The 20,019-nt window shown below is 39.6% G+C and overlaps 1 protein-coding gene across 5 annotated transcripts in view; it reads right to left on the bottom strand.

Annotated features, from left to right (window-relative positions):
- Positions 1–12,340, bottom strand: part of Neil3 (nei-like DNA glycosylase 3) — a 60,019-nt gene extending 47,679 nt beyond the window's left edge. For 3 of the 5 annotated variants that reach the window (XR_005494578.2, XR_005494579.2, NM_001170346.1), the window contains exon 1: positions 11,276–11,541. Coding sequence is in view for 1 of the 5 variants with exons in the window: in NM_001170346.1 (NP_001163817.1) it covers positions 11,276–11,431 (156 nt within the window). In the remaining 4 variants the exon portion in view is untranslated. Of the gene's footprint in view, positions 1–11,275; positions 11,542–12,267 lie in introns of those variants that run through there. The other 2 variants (XR_010058285.1, XR_005494580.2) reach the window with 2 other exon arrangements.
- Positions 12,341–20,019: the final 7,679 nt, after the last annotated feature.

Below are 20,019 nucleotides of genomic sequence, written 5' to 3'. Positions count from 1 at the left end.
CTTCTGGTTTCCCAGGCCTGTCTGCCTCTCTGTAGGTTTAGCTCTCCCTCCCACGGGATTTGGGTGCAGAGAACTGTTTATCCTGTCTGTCCCTTCAGGTTCCCGCGGTGTCTCAGGCACAGGGATCCTGCCGCTCCTGGGCCCTCCCCCACGGGAACCCAGAGGCAGTAACACCAGTGAGAATGGCTAAGATCAAAAACTCAGGTGACAGCAGATGCTGGCGAGGATGCGGAGAAAGAGGAACACTCCTCCATTGTTGGTGGGATTGCAGACTGGTACAACCATTCTGGAAATCAGTCTGGAGGTTCCTCAGAAAATTGGACATTGAACTGCCTGAGGATCCAGCTATACCTCTCTTGGGCATATACCCAAAAGATGCCCCAACATATAAAAAAGACACATGCTCCACTATGTTCATCGCAGCCTTATTTATAATAGCCAGAAGCTGGAAAGAACCCAGATGCCCTTCAACAGAGGAATGGATACAGAAAATGTGGTACATCTACACAATGGAATATTACTCAGCTATCAAAAACAACGACTTTATGAAATTCGTAGGCAAATGGTTGGAACTGGAAAATATCATCCTGAGTGAGCTAACCCAATCACAGAAAGACATACATGGTATGCACTCTTTGATAAGTGGCTATTAGCCCAAATGCTTGAATTACCCTAGATGCCTAGAACACATGAAACTCAAGACGGATGATCAAAATGTGAATGCTTTACTCCTTCTTTAAATGGGGAACATGAATACCCTTGGCAGGGAATAGAGAGGCAAAGATTAAAACAGACACAGAAGGAACACCCATTCAGAGCCTGCCCCACATGTGGCCCATACATATACAGCCACCCAATTAGACAAGATGGATGAAGCAAAGAAGTGCAGGCAGACAGGAGCCGCATGTAGATCTTTCCTGAGAGACACAGCCAGAATACAGCAAACACAGAGGCGTATGCCAGCAACAAACCACTGAACTGAGAATAGGACCCCCGTTGAAGGAATCAGAGAAAGAACTGGAAGAGCTTGAAGGGGCTCGAGACCCCATATGTACAACAATGCCAAGCAACCAGAGCTTCCAGGGACTAAGGCACTACCTAAAGACTATACATGGACTGACCCTGGACTCTGACGTCATAGGTAGCAATGAATATCCTAGTAAGAGCACCAGTGGAAGGGGAAGCCCCGGGTCCTGCTAAGACTGAACCCCCAGTGAACTAGATTGTTGGGGGGAGGGCGGCAATGGGGGGAGGATGGGGAGGGGAACACCCATAAAGAAGGGGAGGGGGAGGGGGATGTTTGCCCGGAAACCGGGAAAGGGAATAACACTCGAAATGTATATAAGAAATACTCAAGTTAATAAAAAAAAAGTTAAATATCAAACTTACCATCTACCCCAATATCTGACCAATTATAAATCCTTTCCATAAGGTACTACACTGCTACTTTTCACCTTAGGGTCCTCTACCACGTTGCCCAGCTTCCATTCCCTACATGGGAACACACATAATTAGGTGGTTCCGACTACCCATCAACTCTCTGTCCAGATTTTTTTCCTTCTTTCCCTCACCCAGTTCTGACTTCACAAAGTTTTATAATGGTTTTTGGCAAAGGCTCAAATGCTGTCACAATACCAAACTAAACAGTCAATGAGTCCTAATTGTCTCATGTGAAGTCTCCTCAAATTGCTAAATTAACAGCTTTGACAAGAACGTACATCATTTACATAAAAACTGTAGATGCCAACAGCTATGACAGTTCATGTTATTCTCTTTGCTCTGTCTACAACTGACATCCTCTGACAACCAAAGTGGTACATGACATCTAGAAAGACAACCCTTTCTGCTAAAAATGGTTGATTCATGGCTGTTTAAGTGGATTAGTTCATTTCAGAAAAGTTTATTGACTTCTTTGTATATTTCAGGTTGTGTTCTAGAAGCTGGGCGTATATCTGTTAAGTAAAACAAATTAGATTACTCCAAACTGTAGAGTTTATACTGTAGTAGAGGAAAAGGCAAGGAGGAGAGTAGAGAATAAGGTTGGGAGCAGGGGTGCAGCAGATTGCAGTTTTAAAGGGGGACACCACAATCTCACTGGGGAACTGGCATTTGCTCAAGTTTTAAATGAGGTAAGGGAGTGATTCATGGCTTTGGAATATGCAGTAACAATGCAATGCCTTTCTTGTGTCATAGGCTAGGGTGGCCATGGCAGAGGACCAGTGGGATGAGATAAGTAGATTTGACATACAAAAGGAATCAGATTGTGTGGCCCGAGGACCAATTTAAGGAGTTTTTGGTTTTTTTTTTTTTCTTCTTCTCCGTAATGGAGTAGAACAATAATATGACCTACATTAGTATTTGAAATGCACTCGGTGGCTGCTAGGCACAATGTTGTCTGAAGAAGCTCAAGATAAAAGCCTTAATATTTCTTATGAGACAACTGCAGAGATCCAGCTGAGAAACACAGGATCTGGATCAGTAAGATGTAGCGGGGCTAGAAACGGACAAATTGTTAAACTTATTTTGAAAATCAAACAAGTATTTGCAGACAAATTGAAGGTGGAACAGGAGAGATCCAAGATGACGAGTTTGGGGCGCAGATAATAAGAAAGAAAAGGTACAGAGAGACCGGGGGAGCAGAGAGGAAGGGAAAAGCAGGTTTGGTTTTAAGGCATGTTAAAGTTGAGCTATCTCTTAGGAAAACATCAAGAAGATAAATATGGGATTCAGGGGTTTGGGAGATAACCGAACTTGAAGCTATACATTTTCTTTAGTGTTCTGCAGAGAAACTGTCTAAAACAGTGATGTTAGATGAGATAGAAGGGACGATGTACACATAAACAGCACGAGCACAACAGAGATCTAGGGTCCTAGAGTTAAGCTGTTGGAAGGAGGCAGGACTGGCGAAGAAGGCTTATGACGTCAGGAAAGGAGTACAGGGAAGCAACCACGCATGGAGCTAGCAAGGCGAGAACAAAACCCAGCAAGTGAGGCATTCCAGGAGCATCTCAAAACTACATTTCAAGGAAGAGGACACGTCAAGGGCCACTGACAAACTGAGTAAGACAGAGTCTGAGCCTCGACCCCAGACTCGTCCACACAGGAGTAATCCACAGCAAGAGTTGTAGGGATGGAATAATGGCAAAAACCTGATTAGAGTAGGAGGACTGAGAGATCGTGGAGAACAGGACTGGCTGCGGGAAAATAGAGCAAACTCACAAAGCGCACAAAACACAAACTTGGGGAACTCGTGAGGAAACGGAGACAGGCAACTGTGTGCTTGTTTTGAGATGACTCATGTTTGTCTATGGCTGGCAAAGATTCAGGAATGGACAGCGATCACAGAGCAGCTGCAGTACTTTTTTTTTAAGGCAAGCAGGAAGGTTCAAGGTCACACACAGTTTAATATCAGGATGGAGGGCAGAGGAAACAGATATAAATGAGAGTCCGTATGAAGTCATGCGTGTATTATTTGTCTACTGATTGATTACGTTTTCTGAGTAAACTAGGAAATAAGATTATCCACTAAAGGAAACGGGGACCCAAGGAATGTAGATCCTCAAAAATTATGTGCAGTATGTAATAATGCTACTCCAACTCATTGTTCTTGGGTTGGAGCCAATGTCCTCATACAAACGGTGCCACCTGCTCCATCCTGGGATCTGAAATCTGCCCAAAGACATCTAGACAGCATTGAAATCTCCTGGATAGCATGCAAGGCACTCCTACTTATCCCAACTAAATCTCATTAGTTAATAGTCCTAATGTCAATGAAAGAACATGCTCTGATTTAGCTAGATAAGTAAGTTGTCTAGTTAAATCTTGTGCTTGCCCACATCTAACTCTCCTAATTTTTTTAATCATGTAGATTTTGAAAACCTGTCTTGTCTCTGACACAAGTTTTATAACTTATAAGGACAACTGTCCCACTGTCAGAACACTTTAATTCATCAGTATGTGCCACTATTTATTGTTTTAATTGAAGAACCAAAATATTTATAAGTAAGATTCATATCTCATTTTAGCATCTTTTAATGTCAAACCACTATATGATATATATTTCAAAAGGAACCTATAAAAAAATAAAAGGGCAAACATGAGTTTTAATAGAAATCTGAACATTTTGCCCCAACATTAAAATACCCAGAGCTCGAATAACACCTGTTAGGGACAGATCCAATCATGTTCATAGTGATGATTTTTCTCAGGTGACTTCTAACCATGTGCTAGGTGACTAACTATACAGAACATACAAAGAGAAGGAAGAATATGGCTCCAGGTATAATCTACAAAGAACACATAGAACACCACACTTGGGGATTTATTTCAACAAATCCTTGTTGCCTTGTACTCCTAAACACACACACACACACACACACACACACACACTCACACATACACACATACAGACACACACACACAAACACATACACACACATACACACACACACAGTGTAGTAATCACTCACACATGAAGGGTTGTCCTAGAGCACCAATCAGTACATCTATTTTAACTATCAGAAACTGAAAAGATCCAAACATGAAAATTTTGTCAATTTAGTATTATAAAGCAAAGCCTTGGTGGATTGTCCTTCAAACATTTATAAACACTGGACTCCACACTTATTAAGGACTACGACCATATGCCCTTGCAAATCAATTCTGCTGTGCCTAGGAGGAGGAATCCAAAAATATAAAGGCCAATATGCTTAAAATGCATGAGACCATTATACATCTTTACACAGCTGTCAGTGTGAAGTGAAATATGTTGTTGTGGCTGAGAGAGCCTCAGAAAGCCTCAAACCAACTCCTTAAAGGTATAATACATGTCTCTCTTGCTCTACTGGTATTGTATCCTATTCTCCATAGCCCAAAACAATATACATTATAACATCAAAGAAAAATTGAAAATAGTTATGAAATTAAAGGTTCTACCAGGTTAAAAAAAGTTTACTGCCCAATAAACATCCAAGGCCTAATGTAGGTGGTAGTGGAAGAGCAGGCCAAGGAATGAACAGAGATGAGGAAATATTTATTTATGAAAAAGCAATGACCTGAAACTATCAAATGACTTCAGCACAGCAGAAAGTCACCCAGCCATCGATGCCGTGACCTTAGCTTGGATATGTTTTAAAGAATTGGCTATTTTTCTTTTTTACCTGATTAGGTAGCTGGGAATTAAAGTGAAATGTTGACATAGCTCCTTTCTTCTATACATATACCTAGTCTACAAACCTCTCTTCCATTCGTGTGTGTGTGTGTGTGTGTGTGTGTGTGTGTGTGTGTGTGTATACAGTCTGTAAAGCTTTTTGGCTCTCACATTTTCCTATTTGCCTACCTGGGGATCTGAGTAATCTTGAGGCTTTCTTGGGCACACTGAGGTTTTCTTTGTCACTGCCACGTACTCCTTACACTGAATCACTATGTACCTGTGACTTTATTCTCCTCCATCTATAGAAGTTCCCTGGGGCAGTGACTCTGTTCAGGTAATATCCCCAAGGGCTTTCCCTTGTCTGGGGATATTTGTAGTATTCTTGGAATTAAACAGGTCCTTTGTCCCTTCTCTCCTAAAATCAGGACTGGATTGAAAATATAGAACTTCTGCCTCCACCCCCATGCCTTTTTTACAATTACCATAACCAAAATTTCTTGCCAAAAAAAATAAATAAATAAAAAAGAGAGAGAGAAGAGAAAGCAATCTTTTATTATCTAATTATGTGCAGTAGAAAAAACAATTCTCATTATTATCAAATGCTATAAGGAAGCTAACATCTATGCCCACTCCCTCATGTTTCCCATAAAGTAGAAAATTGTATATTCCATAGGCTCTTTTCGAATCAGAATGGTTCACGTTTAGCAGCCAAACCCATAGAACCCCATCCCACCGTGCTTTTAGCTTCTGACAGATTCATTTGGCATTCAAACGGTGGCTTTAAAAAGTACTCAGATATTCCATTCTTGAGGGAAAATTATATATAAAGATCACTTTTAAATTTAGGTGATCTGTTATGCAGGTGCTTTGCCCAAGACAACTGATTGCCAAGGCACTGTCATTTTTAAATCATCAACTATACATAACACTCAGGACAAAATAAAAGGTCACTTATGCTTGAGTATGTATCACAAGCAGTATTCACTGCTGCTTTTGCACCATCTCATTTTATGAGCTTTTGCCTACAGACTGGGCAAGGCTTTTGCAATAAACCTGAGACATTTACAAGATATTCGCTTGTCCTGCTGCGGAATCTAAGGTTATCACCTCTTTCTACAAGCTTCTGCTGCCCAGACAAATTCAAAAATTAATTTCCAGAAGGCTATTATCTTTGCTATAACTATACACAATTGCCCAATACGTACTTGACTTTCTCATGTTGACCCTTATAATCCTGTTACTGTGTTATTTGAACGTTTGAATGTTTTTCTTTCTTTGTCCGAAATAGAGACGAGAATTTCCGTTGCCACAATTTTAAGTATGATTGAGTAGGGTTCACCTTCCCATTTTCAAGTGGTTTAATAATATGAAATCTTCAAAACAACATATATTTTCAGAGACAGCACATGATTTATTGCACTGATTACCATTTATCTTGCCTATCCATGGGTGAACCGAGAAGATGAACTTTTCAAAGCAGAATGAGACTTTTTCCTAGACAAATGTTTTGACTCTCATTTAGTTGCATATTGTTGCCACAGAGAATGGCTTATTCACTATCATAGTCTCAGTAATATATGTTTTTAAATTATAGGTCACTTGTCTATCAATCTAAAGCCTTCAAACCCCTAATTTCAGAAATGGCCCCTAGGGTCCAAAATAATGTCTTTAGGACCATACATGAAAATGTCTTCCATACCCTTGAGGACTTCTGTGGAGTCTACATACTCTGTGCCTCACCTGAAGATACAAAAGATCATACACTCCTCATAAAAGAGGGCCTTCTAACATATTCTAACAAAATTGGGTCTGCTGAGAAAGCTGTGCTCCAGGAAAAAGAGGAGTAAGCACAAAAATGTTTGTCTTGCTAAATACTAAGCTAGGAGTTTTCAGGTCCTCTAACTTAACCTTGATCAAACAAAGTAAGATGTGAGTATAAGCGTCTCCAGATGAGGATGTAGCGAAAGGAAGGATGAGCAGATGTTCTCTACAGCATCTGGAACAGTGTTGGATCAAAGCTAAAACAGCCACAGACACTTATGACTTTCATCTGAATTAAAAATAGAACTACTTCCTTACCCTTCATTTCCTGAGTCATTTCCTGAGTGGGTGCTAATAATGACCTTGCATTTCCAGGAAAGCTGTTATCAATATTCACTTAAAAGGCAAGAAGTAGATGGTGCATGCTCTATAAAATATATAGAAAACCCATTTGGATATTTAATTAGTTCATTCTTTCAAAAGGCAAGAAAGACATCTATGTGATTTTCTTTTTCTAACTCGAACAAGGGGAAACTTTTACTGTGAGTCATCTGTACTTTGATGATAGAGGTCTCCAAATGACACATACAACTAAAAGTTTATATAGTCATAAAAAGAGACTGCAGTTAGAGGCTTAAAAAAATACTTAGCCATTTTACATTATTCAGAGTTTGCTTTTCTCTATCCATTCAATTTATATTTAAATGCCTAGATTGTTCATGATGCTCTAAAGGATCACACAGATGGTAAAATATAGGTAGCACATTATATACATGTATGAAATCTTAAAGAATCATCAGAAAAATCAGTGCATGCTTCAAACTGATAAATGCTTACAAATAGACTATTCCATTTTTGTGGAAGGAGAATAAAAGCACATGCAAATTACACACTGATTTCACTAAAATATCATAACCACTCAACAATTACCATTGGTAGATGGACTCCACAAAGCTCAGTAGCCTGACATTTTTATTTGCATTCTGATAATTGTTTCTTATCACAGGGCTCCAAAGCTCCAGCAGAGTCTGACAAAATGTTCTTACACAGTTGCTTGGTTTTAAGCTGACAAGATTGCAGGCCACAACTTAGAGAAGTAATACAGTGTGCTATGCGAATGACTGACAGATACCAAGATCTTCTACATCAGCATTCTTCCAAATAAGAACCGGTTGTCGCAGGGTGGGGCAGGGGTTGGGGAAGGTTTAGTGGATTTCCCATGGACTCTAAACTAGAACAAAGAGAAATGGTGTATGATAAACAGAGTAAGTAGTTCACTCTGGCAGTAGCTCCCGAGGTGAGATATTTTATGTTGGTTTTTGGAGTAATGATTATCTGAAGTTTGAATCTTTTATTTTAAGTGGCCACTTAATATTTCTTTGGCTCTCCTTTGTTATTTCTCATATTTATTATACTGTAAAGAATACAGTATGCAATTATTTTTAAATGCTGTTTTGAGGAAACTAATCATTTCAAGCCAGTAGTAGAACCATTAAGTAGCTTTAGCTCTTCGGCAACTACGCCTAGGAAACCAAGGATCATCTGTTACAATAATGATCTTGCCAGAAGTTTGTGACAGCGGTCCATATTTTAATGAAATTTAATACGGATCCAACATCACTCTCAAATGCAAAAGACTGTTGATATTTACAAAGGTTATTTTTATGCTTTTTTAGACCAAAAATCCAGAAGATGAAGCTACAACAGCGTATTTAGAATTCTACAGAAAGCCACATTATTAATTCCATATTGATCTTCAATCAATGTCAATAGAAGCAGATCCTTCCTCCTAATCACACAGCTCTATTCCAATAATTAGTTCTTCTTTCTCTTAAGGCATTACCCATTATAGCTTTAAATGCAGGGCTATTTATTTGTGGAATATAGCTTAGTGAGTATAGCGTTGCCAAGTGAATCTAATCACTGCTCAACCATTAATAAAGCACTTATATTAGGCTATCTAGATGCACTCGTTGGTGCCATCTGAACGCAGAAATGAAGAGAATTATCAGAGCAGATAATTGACTGAGGTGAACAAAATTTAAATGGTGGAGGACACAGCCAAAACCCAAGGTCATACTTTTTCAGTCAATAAGGAGAGCTATCACGTACAGGGCCTATGGTACACATTGCAGTAACCACTCTATGACTGGATCTTTTATTACTGACAGTAGCTATAAGATACATAAAAGGAGATACACGAAGGGAGACCAAACCTTGGCCTGACACCTTACTACATGTGACAGTGCTCAATTGATTTAAATTCACCTTGAATCCCACGCTTCTTTTTCGGTAGCATTAGGTTTATCTTTATTGTAGAATTATTCTTTCTCATGACAAACTGTACTTCATGCTTTGTCACAGATAATTAAAATAAATTTAACATGAATTATTAATACTATTTTCTCTAAATTCCACTGAGGTGACCATTAAAACATTAATCTTGGTTTCTTACAACAGGATTCTTATTTTTATCAAGATTTATAACTTTTCATGAATACGTTTTTATAGATAGAACAGGTTTTATTTTGCCAGTAACTAGCAAAGAGTTTATCACAAAACATTAATGTTGAATGACATAAATCATAGCATCAATGAGGATGTTCTTCATCTCTTAGGCATTGCTCAGGGCAACAGCCTTTATTTCTAAAACAGTGGCTGGCTTATTTCACTTAATCTCTACCACCAGCAGCTGAGCCTAAGCTCCTCACTTGGGTCACTACAATGCCTACTTGAGATTTCTTCCCATGTTTTCTTCTCTGATATACAGGGTTCCAGCCAAACTATAAATGAATCTGACTACCATTCAAGGTTTCTCATGACGCCCAAGATAAAGCCCTGAATGTGACCCATTTGAGATAGCTCAGCAGGCAAGGGCACTTGTGAAGATGTGAGTTTGGTTTGGTCCCTGAAACCCACACAAGGTAAGACCTAACCTTGCAAGTTGTCCCAACTTCATATGTGCTGTAACACACACGCAAACACATTCAGCCACACAAATAATACACACAAAAAATAAATCTGACTCCGAAAACCAGAGTCCCAATTGCGGTATTTGGAGTCCTTTATAATCTACCCATTAGCTTTAATATCAGACCGCCTTCATATCTCACTCTTTTACCTACATCCTGATTTTCTTTCAGGCCCTTAAACACCAGTTTTCTGCATGAAAGGGCACACTTTTATCTCAGGAACTCTAAATCTCCTACGCCCCCTTTACATATCAGCTGTTACTTCCATAAGGAGACTTCCCTGGTCTCTCTGCATGTCCACATACTTCCTGTGAAAAGGTATCACTTTGTCATTCCTTGTGTTACTCTTTATTGAATGGCCATCCGTTTCCCCAGCTACAATATAAAGGCAGCCATATTTTTACTCCCTTGTACGTTGAGAGTAATCAAAATTTTGCTGAACGTGTGATCTTCGCCAAAACTAATACTTTAGAGAAACCATTAACATAGAGCTCTATAGTACTCTGAAATAATTTCAAGGAACACCATAATTTAAAAAGAAAAGTACAGAGCACTTGATGACACATAAAGTCAAAATAAACAGAAGCTTAACTGTTAAAAGATTCTAACGTTTTTTTCCTCCCTCAGCTTGGAAACACATCTTACTTGTTTCTTTCAAGTTGGGAGCATATGCTAATTTCATGGCAGGCAACTTCCTTCCTAAACCAAAGGCTAGGAGGAAGCTTGGCAGGAGAAATTGAAGAACAGCACAATATCACATGTATCCATGAAATACAGTTAACTACACATTTAAAGGGCTTTAAAAGCCTCGTAGTTTAATCAGAATATTTTTAGTATAGTTCTAAGTTCTTACCAAATGGCTATCCAGCCATCAGCAATGTATGCCTGACTGGCAAGCTGTGCTACAATTTGCTTTAAAAAGAAATAAATTCACTTAAGGAAACCAGAGCTGGCTTTTACTGTCCCTTCATTAGATTGCAATATTCAACTGAGTGGAGATTTTAGTGCTAAATTTTCCATGCGCCGCGTTAGAATTATATATTACTGATCAACTGCAGAATTTGGGGCAGTTCAGTCTTACAACCTGAAAAGGAAAACACACCAGACCTTGCACAAATCTGATGGTATTGTCAGTGAATGTAGACGGTAAACATCAGACAGCATCTTTTGCTGACTGCCTGTTGCAGGGTTGTAACAAAACACCTTCCACGGATCTAGCAGAGACATTGTTAGCCAGCTTCTGGCTAGGTCACTTGTTAGGTAACATAAATGTCAGGAAACAGGCTCTAGGCCACAGGGACCAGAGTAGATTGGGGATCTCAGAACCTGGGTGGTGTTTTTACTCCACTTCCCGCTAGGGGGTACCATGCGGGACACAGGAGTGACTTACCGAGCTAGTGACCTCAGCCAGGGAGGCTGCGGGGGACAAGGCAGAGCCCAAGAGGCCCTGCAGAGCTGTTCCCCGCACACCAGTCATCGCCTGTCCCGGTAGCACTCGTGCCCGAATCTTCTCTCCATTCAGTGTACATCCTGGCCCTTCCACCATCTCTGTAGGCTGCCCGGAACCCCTGCTAGTTGCAAGGCCTGACTGGAAAACAACCAGGCAACTTCACTTTCCTGTTCACACAGACTGGGCGGAGAGGAAGTTCAAATCTCCCGCGCGCCCCGCCCCGCCCCGCCCGCCCCGCCCCGCCCCGCCCGCCCCGCCCCGCCCCGCCCGCCCCGCCCCGCCCCGCCCCGCCCCGCCCCGCCCCGCCCCGCTCCCACCAACCAAGCTCCTCCCGTCTGCTTCCAGGCCCGGCCCACATGGTGCCTACTCCACCCCGGGCGCCCTACGGCCCACATCACCCAGGGTTGCTGCAGTTGTCTTCCTGGGGAAGTGAGCCAGTGCCCAGTGAAAGTCTACAGAACCTGGCTCAGTGTAAGAACTTAGGGAACTGGAGGTTGAAGACTAGAAACTACGTTTGAGCTACTCAGCCCATGCTTTTTGAGCTGAAATAGATCACATTAAAACAACGGCCCAGCACTGTACTGAAGTGAAAGTGGAAAAATAAATGTGGAGATTTGTCTAGTGACTTTCTAGTATAGGGTGATAAATGGTTATAGCTGTCTACATCAGACTCAGGACTGTCTGGACTCTATATTCTGTTAACTCAAATTCATTTCTGATCTCTGTCGTTTGATGGAGAAATGTCTGAAAATGCCTTTCACCTTTGTATTGTTTATTGCTATGTAAAGAATGACATCATTAGTTATTTAAAAGTTTCAGTGAGTCAGAAGTTGGCAAAGTCCAGCTTGGTGGTTCTGACTCCACAGTTCTCTAAAGGTTACAGGGTAGGTTTGATTGTACCTAGAGGATCCACTTCTAAGAGGTTCATTTACCTGGCCTGGTAGCAGGAGGCCTTAAAGTTCTTGCCATAGACCTGCTTAGCTGTTCTCATGATGTGGCTGACCTAAGAAAGGAAGAACAAATCAACATGCAACTTATTACCTAGCAGCTGTTCTAACCTGTGAATTTCAGTCCCTTTAGGGATCAAACAAAGCTTTCACAGGGGCCACTTAAGACCATTGGAAAGCACAGATATTTATGTTACAATTCATAACACTAGCAAAATTACATTTACGAAGTAGCAATGAAAATAATCTTATGATTGGAGGGTTCGCCTCAAAATGAGGGACCATATTAAAGAGTTGCAGCATTAGAATGGTTGAGAGACACTAATTGTCCTGGTCAATTTTCTGTTGCCATAACAAAATGCCTGACTGTCTCACATAGAAGAAGTAGAGAATTTCAAGATCACAGTGACAGCAGGTTGGTCATCTGGTAAATCTGGTTTTGTCTCCAAGCTGGTGACATGAGCATCACAAGGAATGAGATGTTGTGTCCTGTGTCCTACCTAGCACATTCTCTCTGTTAAAAGCCAGAATAAGGACACCTAATCCTATGCTTATAAAATCACTTTGTAAAGGCCACGCTGGGAGATAAGTTCCACCATGAATTTGAGAGGAAGGACAAATGTTGACACTATACTAATCTGTTACACACACTAACTCCTCATCATCGTAAGGAAATACACTTTGGTGCACTTTTAGTACTTAGTACTCTCTAATCTAGACTGTACCAGCAATCTCTGAATTGCCTTGCCCCCTGTAATTCCTTTTCCATATTGTGTTACCAGAATAATCTTCCCCATGATTTCCTCTTCTCCACAACATATTCATTGATAACTTTATTCATGTCATTAATGGCCTCTAAAACTCATTCTCTTTAACTGTACAGTAAACAATGCCATTTTGTCATCGTTGTTGTTGTTTGGAAGGTGGCTTGTATTTTCTAAAAACTCAGCTGAAGGGCAACCCTATTCCATAACTCACGGTGTCTATTATTGTGAAGAGACACCAGGACCATGGCACCTCTTCTAAAGGAAAGCATTTATTTGGGCTTACAGTTTGGAGGCTTAGTCCATTATCACGGCAGGAAGGATGGCAGTGTACAGGCAAGCATGGTGCTGGAGAAATAACTTAGAGTTCTCCATCTTAATCAGGACTGTCTGAACTCTATATTCTGCTAACTCAAATTCATTTCTGACCTCTGTCGTTTGATGGAGAAAAGTCTGAAGTAGCCTTTCACCTTTGTATTGTTTATTGCTATCTAAAGAATGACATCATTACTTATTTAAAAGTTTCTGTGAGTCAGAAACTGAATCCTCTGAATCCTCAGGCAGCAGGAAGAGAGAGGGACACTAAGCCTGGCTTGAGCATCTAAAACTTCAAAGCCCACCCCCCGCTGGCACACTTTCTCCTGTAAGGCCACATCTACCCCATCAAGGCCAAACCTCTTAATAATGCTACTCCATCCAGGACTATGGGGGCATTGTCTTTCAAACCATCACAAGATCGGAGCCATTTAAGTGATACAAGTAGATTTTTTAAAAATGAATTACTGTTTACACAGAAGCTCTGACTCTCCCCAGGCTGCTATTTATTTTTACAAACTAGCTATTGGGTGTGGTGGTTTGGATAGGTATGGCCCCTATAGATTCATGTGTCTGAATGCTTGGTCCATAGGGACTATCATTATTAGAATGTATGACCTTGTTAGAGGAAGTGTGTCACTGTGGAGTAGGGGTTTTGAGGTCTCAAATGCTCAACCTATGCCCGATATGAAACACATCCAGTATTCTACTGGCTGCCTTCAGATCAAGATGTAGAACTCTTGGCTCCTCCAGTGCCTTCTCTATCTGCACACTGCTGTGCTTCTTGCCATGATGATAATGTACTAAACCTCTGAATTTGTAAGCCTGCTCCACTTAAATGTTTTCCCTTATAAGCTTGCCTTGCTCATGGTGCTTCTTCATAGAAATAAAACCCTAAGAAAGACATTGGGTCAACAAGATGTCTCAGAGAGTAAAGGCACGTGCCACCAAACCTAATGAACTGAGTTCAATGCCTCAAATCCACATAGAGGAAGGTGGGAATCCTACAAGGTTTCCTCTAACCTGCACATATGACTGTGGCACTGTGGCATGAACACATACATACACACACACACACACACACACACACACACACAGAGACATACACAAACACCACTAGATGTAAAAGACATTAGAATCCCAATTATTTTCATTGAGCCTGATATCTTTGCAAAATTTTCCTTTCTAACTTTACGCATGTGTCAAATATGTAATTTCATCCCTTGTGGTATGATATAGAAGGAAGCCCTCAATGGATATATTTATCTAATCTATATCCCCAGAACAATCAACTAAGTTTAAGATTCATTTTTTTAAAAGATGTATTTATTTTAGGTATATGAATACACTGTAGCTGTCCTCAGACACACCAGAAGAGGGCAACAGATCACATTTACAGATGGTTGTGAGCCACCATATGGTTGCTGGGAATTGAACTCAAGACCTCTGGAAGGGGAGTCAGTGCTCTTAACCTCTGAGTCATCTCTCCAGCCCTGTTTAAGATTCTTTATAAATAGCTAGTCCTACATATTTTGTATTTTGCCCACACCAAAAAAAAAAAAGACACTTTGCTGTAAATATTGCTTATTATTCCCAATTCTGGGAAAACTCTGTAAATTCCAGGAATTTAGTTTCTATTTTCTTTTCCCAGAATAGACTTCGTACTTTCTGCATTTTCTTTTTTGTAGTAACTCCAAAGTTTTATCTATATATATGTCATATATATATATATTACTTATCTATTTATCTAGTCAGAGGACTAGAACCAATAGTATAACTATATCAAAAAGGAGATTGATTAAATTGGCTTATACAATTCAGAATAGTTAGTCCAACAAAGGCTGTATTCATACTGGAGAGACCAAGAACCTTTTAGATTTTCAGAACACATGAGGCCAGATATTTGAGCAGTACTAATCTGATACTGAAAACTTGGAGCAATACCAGAGATTTACTGGTTTTGAGTCTGTATTGGAAACCTAAAGAAGCTGAGATCTGATGTCAATGAAGATGATGTCACTGCAACAGCAAGAGTGGCAATGACAGCATTGGAATAGATGAACTGGCCAACAAACATGAAGGCAAGCTGTAAACAAGCAAAAGCTTGTCTCTTAGACTGTCCTATGTATGAGCCACTGGAAAATATTTGTACATTTGTGGACAATCTTCCCATTTCAAAAAACCTAATCAAAAAGAAAAAAAAATCACTCACAGGTATTCCAAGAGGCTCATCTCATGAGTCATTATACATCTTGTCAAGTTGACAATCAATATTAACCACTTATTTTTCTGAAATGAGATTTTGCTGTGTCACCCAGGTTGGCCCAAATCTGTTAATGATCCTTCCTTAAGGCTTCCTATGTATAATATTCTAATGGTTTGCCTTTTTACTTTTTTGAAAACCTTCTTTCCATTCTATCTCAGTGAAATCCCCTTGAATTTTAAAGAATTAAATGATTTTGAAGAATTTAAATGATCTCCTCTTGAAATCTTTCCAGATATAGTTAGAATGAGTCTCTTGTGTTATGTTATTGATCTTCAGAAAATTCACCAAAATATCTTTATTTTATTTGTGTATATAGTGGGTTTTCACAAGAATAGATTCTCTTTCCTTGATGACAAGTGAATATCTTGTTCATACTTTTGTTTGTCATATCCCCAGGATGTTCTTGGTGCAAAATAAATATTCAACACATATGAAATTTAAAACATATCTAAAAATTAAAAACATTTTGATTTACTTTCCTAAATACCTTTCATGTTAGCTACATATATTTTTAATATTTAATATTATTTATTTGAAGTAAGATTTAATGTTTTAGAAGCTATTTCTAAAATAAATGTTATTGAAATTAGATAATATATAAAATTATTATTAATATACTTGAGTATTTGGGGCTGCAAAATAGTAATGTTGGCTTATTCCATTTCACAAAAACCAGGTAGCATAGTCAGAAGAGACATCATTAATATTTCACACATAAGGAAATTAATTAGTTTTGACTGTTCACTTCGGCCAGTCTGGATAACATAGTAATACCTTATCTCAAACAATAGCGTAAATAACAACAAGAGCCAACGCTCCCCCCCCAAAAAAAAAAAAAAAAACAGACAAACAAATATGTCTCTGTGAGGTATGAAACCATACTCCAAAGTACATAATAGTGTTCTATATTTCAATACTTCCATGTAAAAACATTATACTGTGGTTAGAGATAATGACATTTTAAAAATGCAGTGTAAGAAAGAAGATATTTCATGTTACTCTATATACCAAAAAAGGTATGGATCAAGGAGCATTCATTAAAGGGAAATACTCAAAAAGATCTGAGAGGGCTGGAAACATGGCTCGGTGGTTAAGAGTACTGACTGCGCTTCCAGAGGTCCTGAACTGAATCCCCAGCAACCACATGGTGGCTCACAACCATCTGTAATTGAATCTGATGCCCTCTTCTGGTGTGTCTAAAGATAGCAACAGTATACTCATATACATAAAATAAATAAATCTTAGAGAAAGAGCTCACCGCCAGGACAGGTGGGCACCCTAGACTGCAGAGCGGGAGAGACCAACAATACTGCCCACCCTGCCCACATCCCTGGCCCAAGAGGAAACTGTATATGGCCTCTGGGAACTGGAAGATAGGGGCACCAATGCAGCAGGTCCCCTGCAGTCCAGAAACCACCCGGATCTGAAGGGACCCAATGAAAAATTCCCTGAACCCAAATCCCATGGGAGGGAGAGCTAAAACTTCAGAGGGGCAGACATGCCTGGGAAGCCAGAAGAGACTACACTCTGCCCACATTTATGACTCCAGAGTAAAACAGTTAATGCCAACTGGGACCCTGGTGCATGGGGGCCCCAGGAAAAGGTGGTGTATGCCCTCCTGGTTGCCGCCCTCACGGAGAGCTCAAAAGCAGCCTCCCAGGAGCCAATTCAGCCAGGGGACCACAGGTAAGACCAACTTTTCTGCTCCAAGCGACCAGGAATTCCAGGAAAACACAATCAAACAGGTGAAGGAATTAAAAATGGAAATAGAAGCAGTAAAGAAAGCACAAAGGGAGACAACCCTGAATATAGAAAACCAAAGGAAGAGACAAGGAACCGAAGATACAACCATCACCAACAGAATACAAGAGGTAGAAGAGAGAATTTCAGGAGCAGAAGATTCCATATAAATCATCGACACAACTGTCAAAGATAATGTAAAACGGAAAAAGCTACTGGTCCTAAACATACAGGAAATCCAGGACTCAATGAGAAGAACAAACCTAAGGATGATAGGTATAGAAGAGAGTGAACACACCCAGCTCAAAGGACCAGTAAATATCTTCAACAAAATCGTAGAAGAAAACTTCCCTAACCTAAAGAAAGAGATGCCCATAAACATATAAGAAGCCTACAGAACTCCAAATGGATTGGACCAGAGAAGAAACTCCTCCCGTCACATAATAGTCAAAAACACAAAATGCACAAAACAAAGAAAGAATTTAAAAAGCAGTAAGGGAAAAAGGTCAAGTCACATATAAAGGCAGACCTATCAGAATCACAGCGGACTTCTCACCAAAGACTATGAAAGCCAGGAGATCTGAGACAGATGTCATACAGACCCTAAGAAAACACAAATGCCAGCACAGTTTACTGTATCCAGCAAAACTCTCAATTAACATAGATGGAGAAACCAAGATATTCCATGACAAAACCAAATTTACACAATATCTTTCTAAAAATCCAGCCCTACAAAGGATAATAAATGGCAAAACCCAACATAAGGAGGCAAGATACACCCTAGAAAAAGCAACAAACTAATTGTCTGGGCAACAAAACAAAGAGAAGAAAAGCACATAAATATAATCTCACATCCAAATATGAATATAACAGGAAGCAACAACCACTATTCCTTAATATCTCTCAACATCAATGGACTCAACTCCCCAATAAAAAGACATAGATTAACACACTGGATACACAATGAGGACCATGCATTCTGCTGCCTACAGGAACAGAGACAAAGACAGACAGTACCTCAGAGTGAAAGGTTGGAATACAATTTTCCAAGCAAATGGTCTGAGGAAGCGAGCTGGAGTAGCCATTGTAATATAGAATAAAATCCATTTCCAACTAAAAGTCATCAAAAAAGATAACGAAGGACACTTCATATTCATCAAAGAAAAAAATTCACCAAGATGAACTCTCAATCCTAAATATCTATGCTCCAAATACAAGGGGACCTACATACATAAAAGAAACCTTACTAAACCTCAGAGCACACATTGCACCTCACACAATAATAGTAGGAGATTTCATCACCCCACTCCTATCAATGGACAGATCATGGAAACAGAAATTAAACAGACATATACAGACTATGAGAAGTTAGGAAACAAATGTACTTAACAGATATTTATAGAACATTCTATCCTAAAACAAAAGGATATACCTTCTTCTCACCAACTCATGGTGATTACCTGGCCAAAGAAGAAATAAAGAAAGAAATTAAAGATTTCTTAGAATTTAATGAAAATGAAGGTACAACATACCCAATCTTATGGGACACAATGAAAGCCATGCTAAGAGGAAAACTCATAGCTCTGAGTGTTTGCAGAAAGAAACAGGAGAGAGTATATATCAGCAGCTTGACAGCACACCTAAAAGCTCTAGAACAAAAAGAAGCAAACACACCCAAGAGGAGTAGAAGGCAGGAAATAATCAAACTCAGAGCTGAAATCAGCCAAGTAGAAACAAAAAGGACTGTAGAAAGAATCAACAGAACCAAAAGTTGGTTCTTTCACAAAGTCAACAAGATAGATAAACCTTAGCCAGACTAACCAGAGGACATAGAGAGTTTGCCCAAATTAACAAAATCAGAAATGAAAAGGGAGACATAACTACAGAATCAGTGGAAATTCAAAAAATTATCAGATCCTACTACAAAAGACTATATTCAACAAAACTTGAGAACCTGCAGGAAATGGACAATTTCCTAGAGAGATACCAGGTACCGAAGTTGAATCAGAAACAGATAAATCATTTAAACAACCCGATAACTCCTAAAGAAATAGAAGCAGTCATTAAAGGTCTCCCAACCAAAAAGAGCCCAGGTCCAGATGGGTTCAGTGCAAAATTCTATCAGACCTTCATAGAAGACCTCATACCAATACTATCCAAACTATTCCACAAAATTGAAATAGACAGAGGGCTACCGAACTCTTTCTATGAAGCCACAATTACTCTTATACCAAAACCACACAAAGACCCAACAAAGAAAGAGAACTTCAGAGCAATTTCCCTTCTGCATATCGATGCAAAAGTAGTAAATAAAATTCTGGAGAACCAAATAAAAGAGCACATCAAAACAATCGTTTACCATGATCAAGTAGGCTTCATCCCAGGCATGCAGGGATGGTTTAATATATGGAAAATCATCAACGTAATCCATTATATAAACAAACTGAGAGAACAGAACCACATGATCATTTCATTAGATGCTGAGAAAGCATTTGACAAAATTCAACACCCCTTCATGATAAAAGTCCTGGAAAGAATAGGAATTCAAGGCCCATATATTACCATAGTAAAAGGCATAAACAGCAAAACAATAGCTAACATTAAACTAAATGGAGAGAAACTTGAAGGAATCACACTAAAATCAGGGACTAG

The sequence above is a fragment of the Rattus norvegicus genome, chromosome 16 (assembly GCF_036323735.1).
Source record: "Rattus norvegicus strain BN/NHsdMcwi chromosome 16, GRCr8, whole genome shotgun sequence".
NCBI lineage: Eukaryota > Metazoa > Chordata > Mammalia > Rodentia > Muridae > Rattus > Rattus norvegicus.
This window is presented reverse-complemented; position numbering and strand designations above follow the sequence as displayed.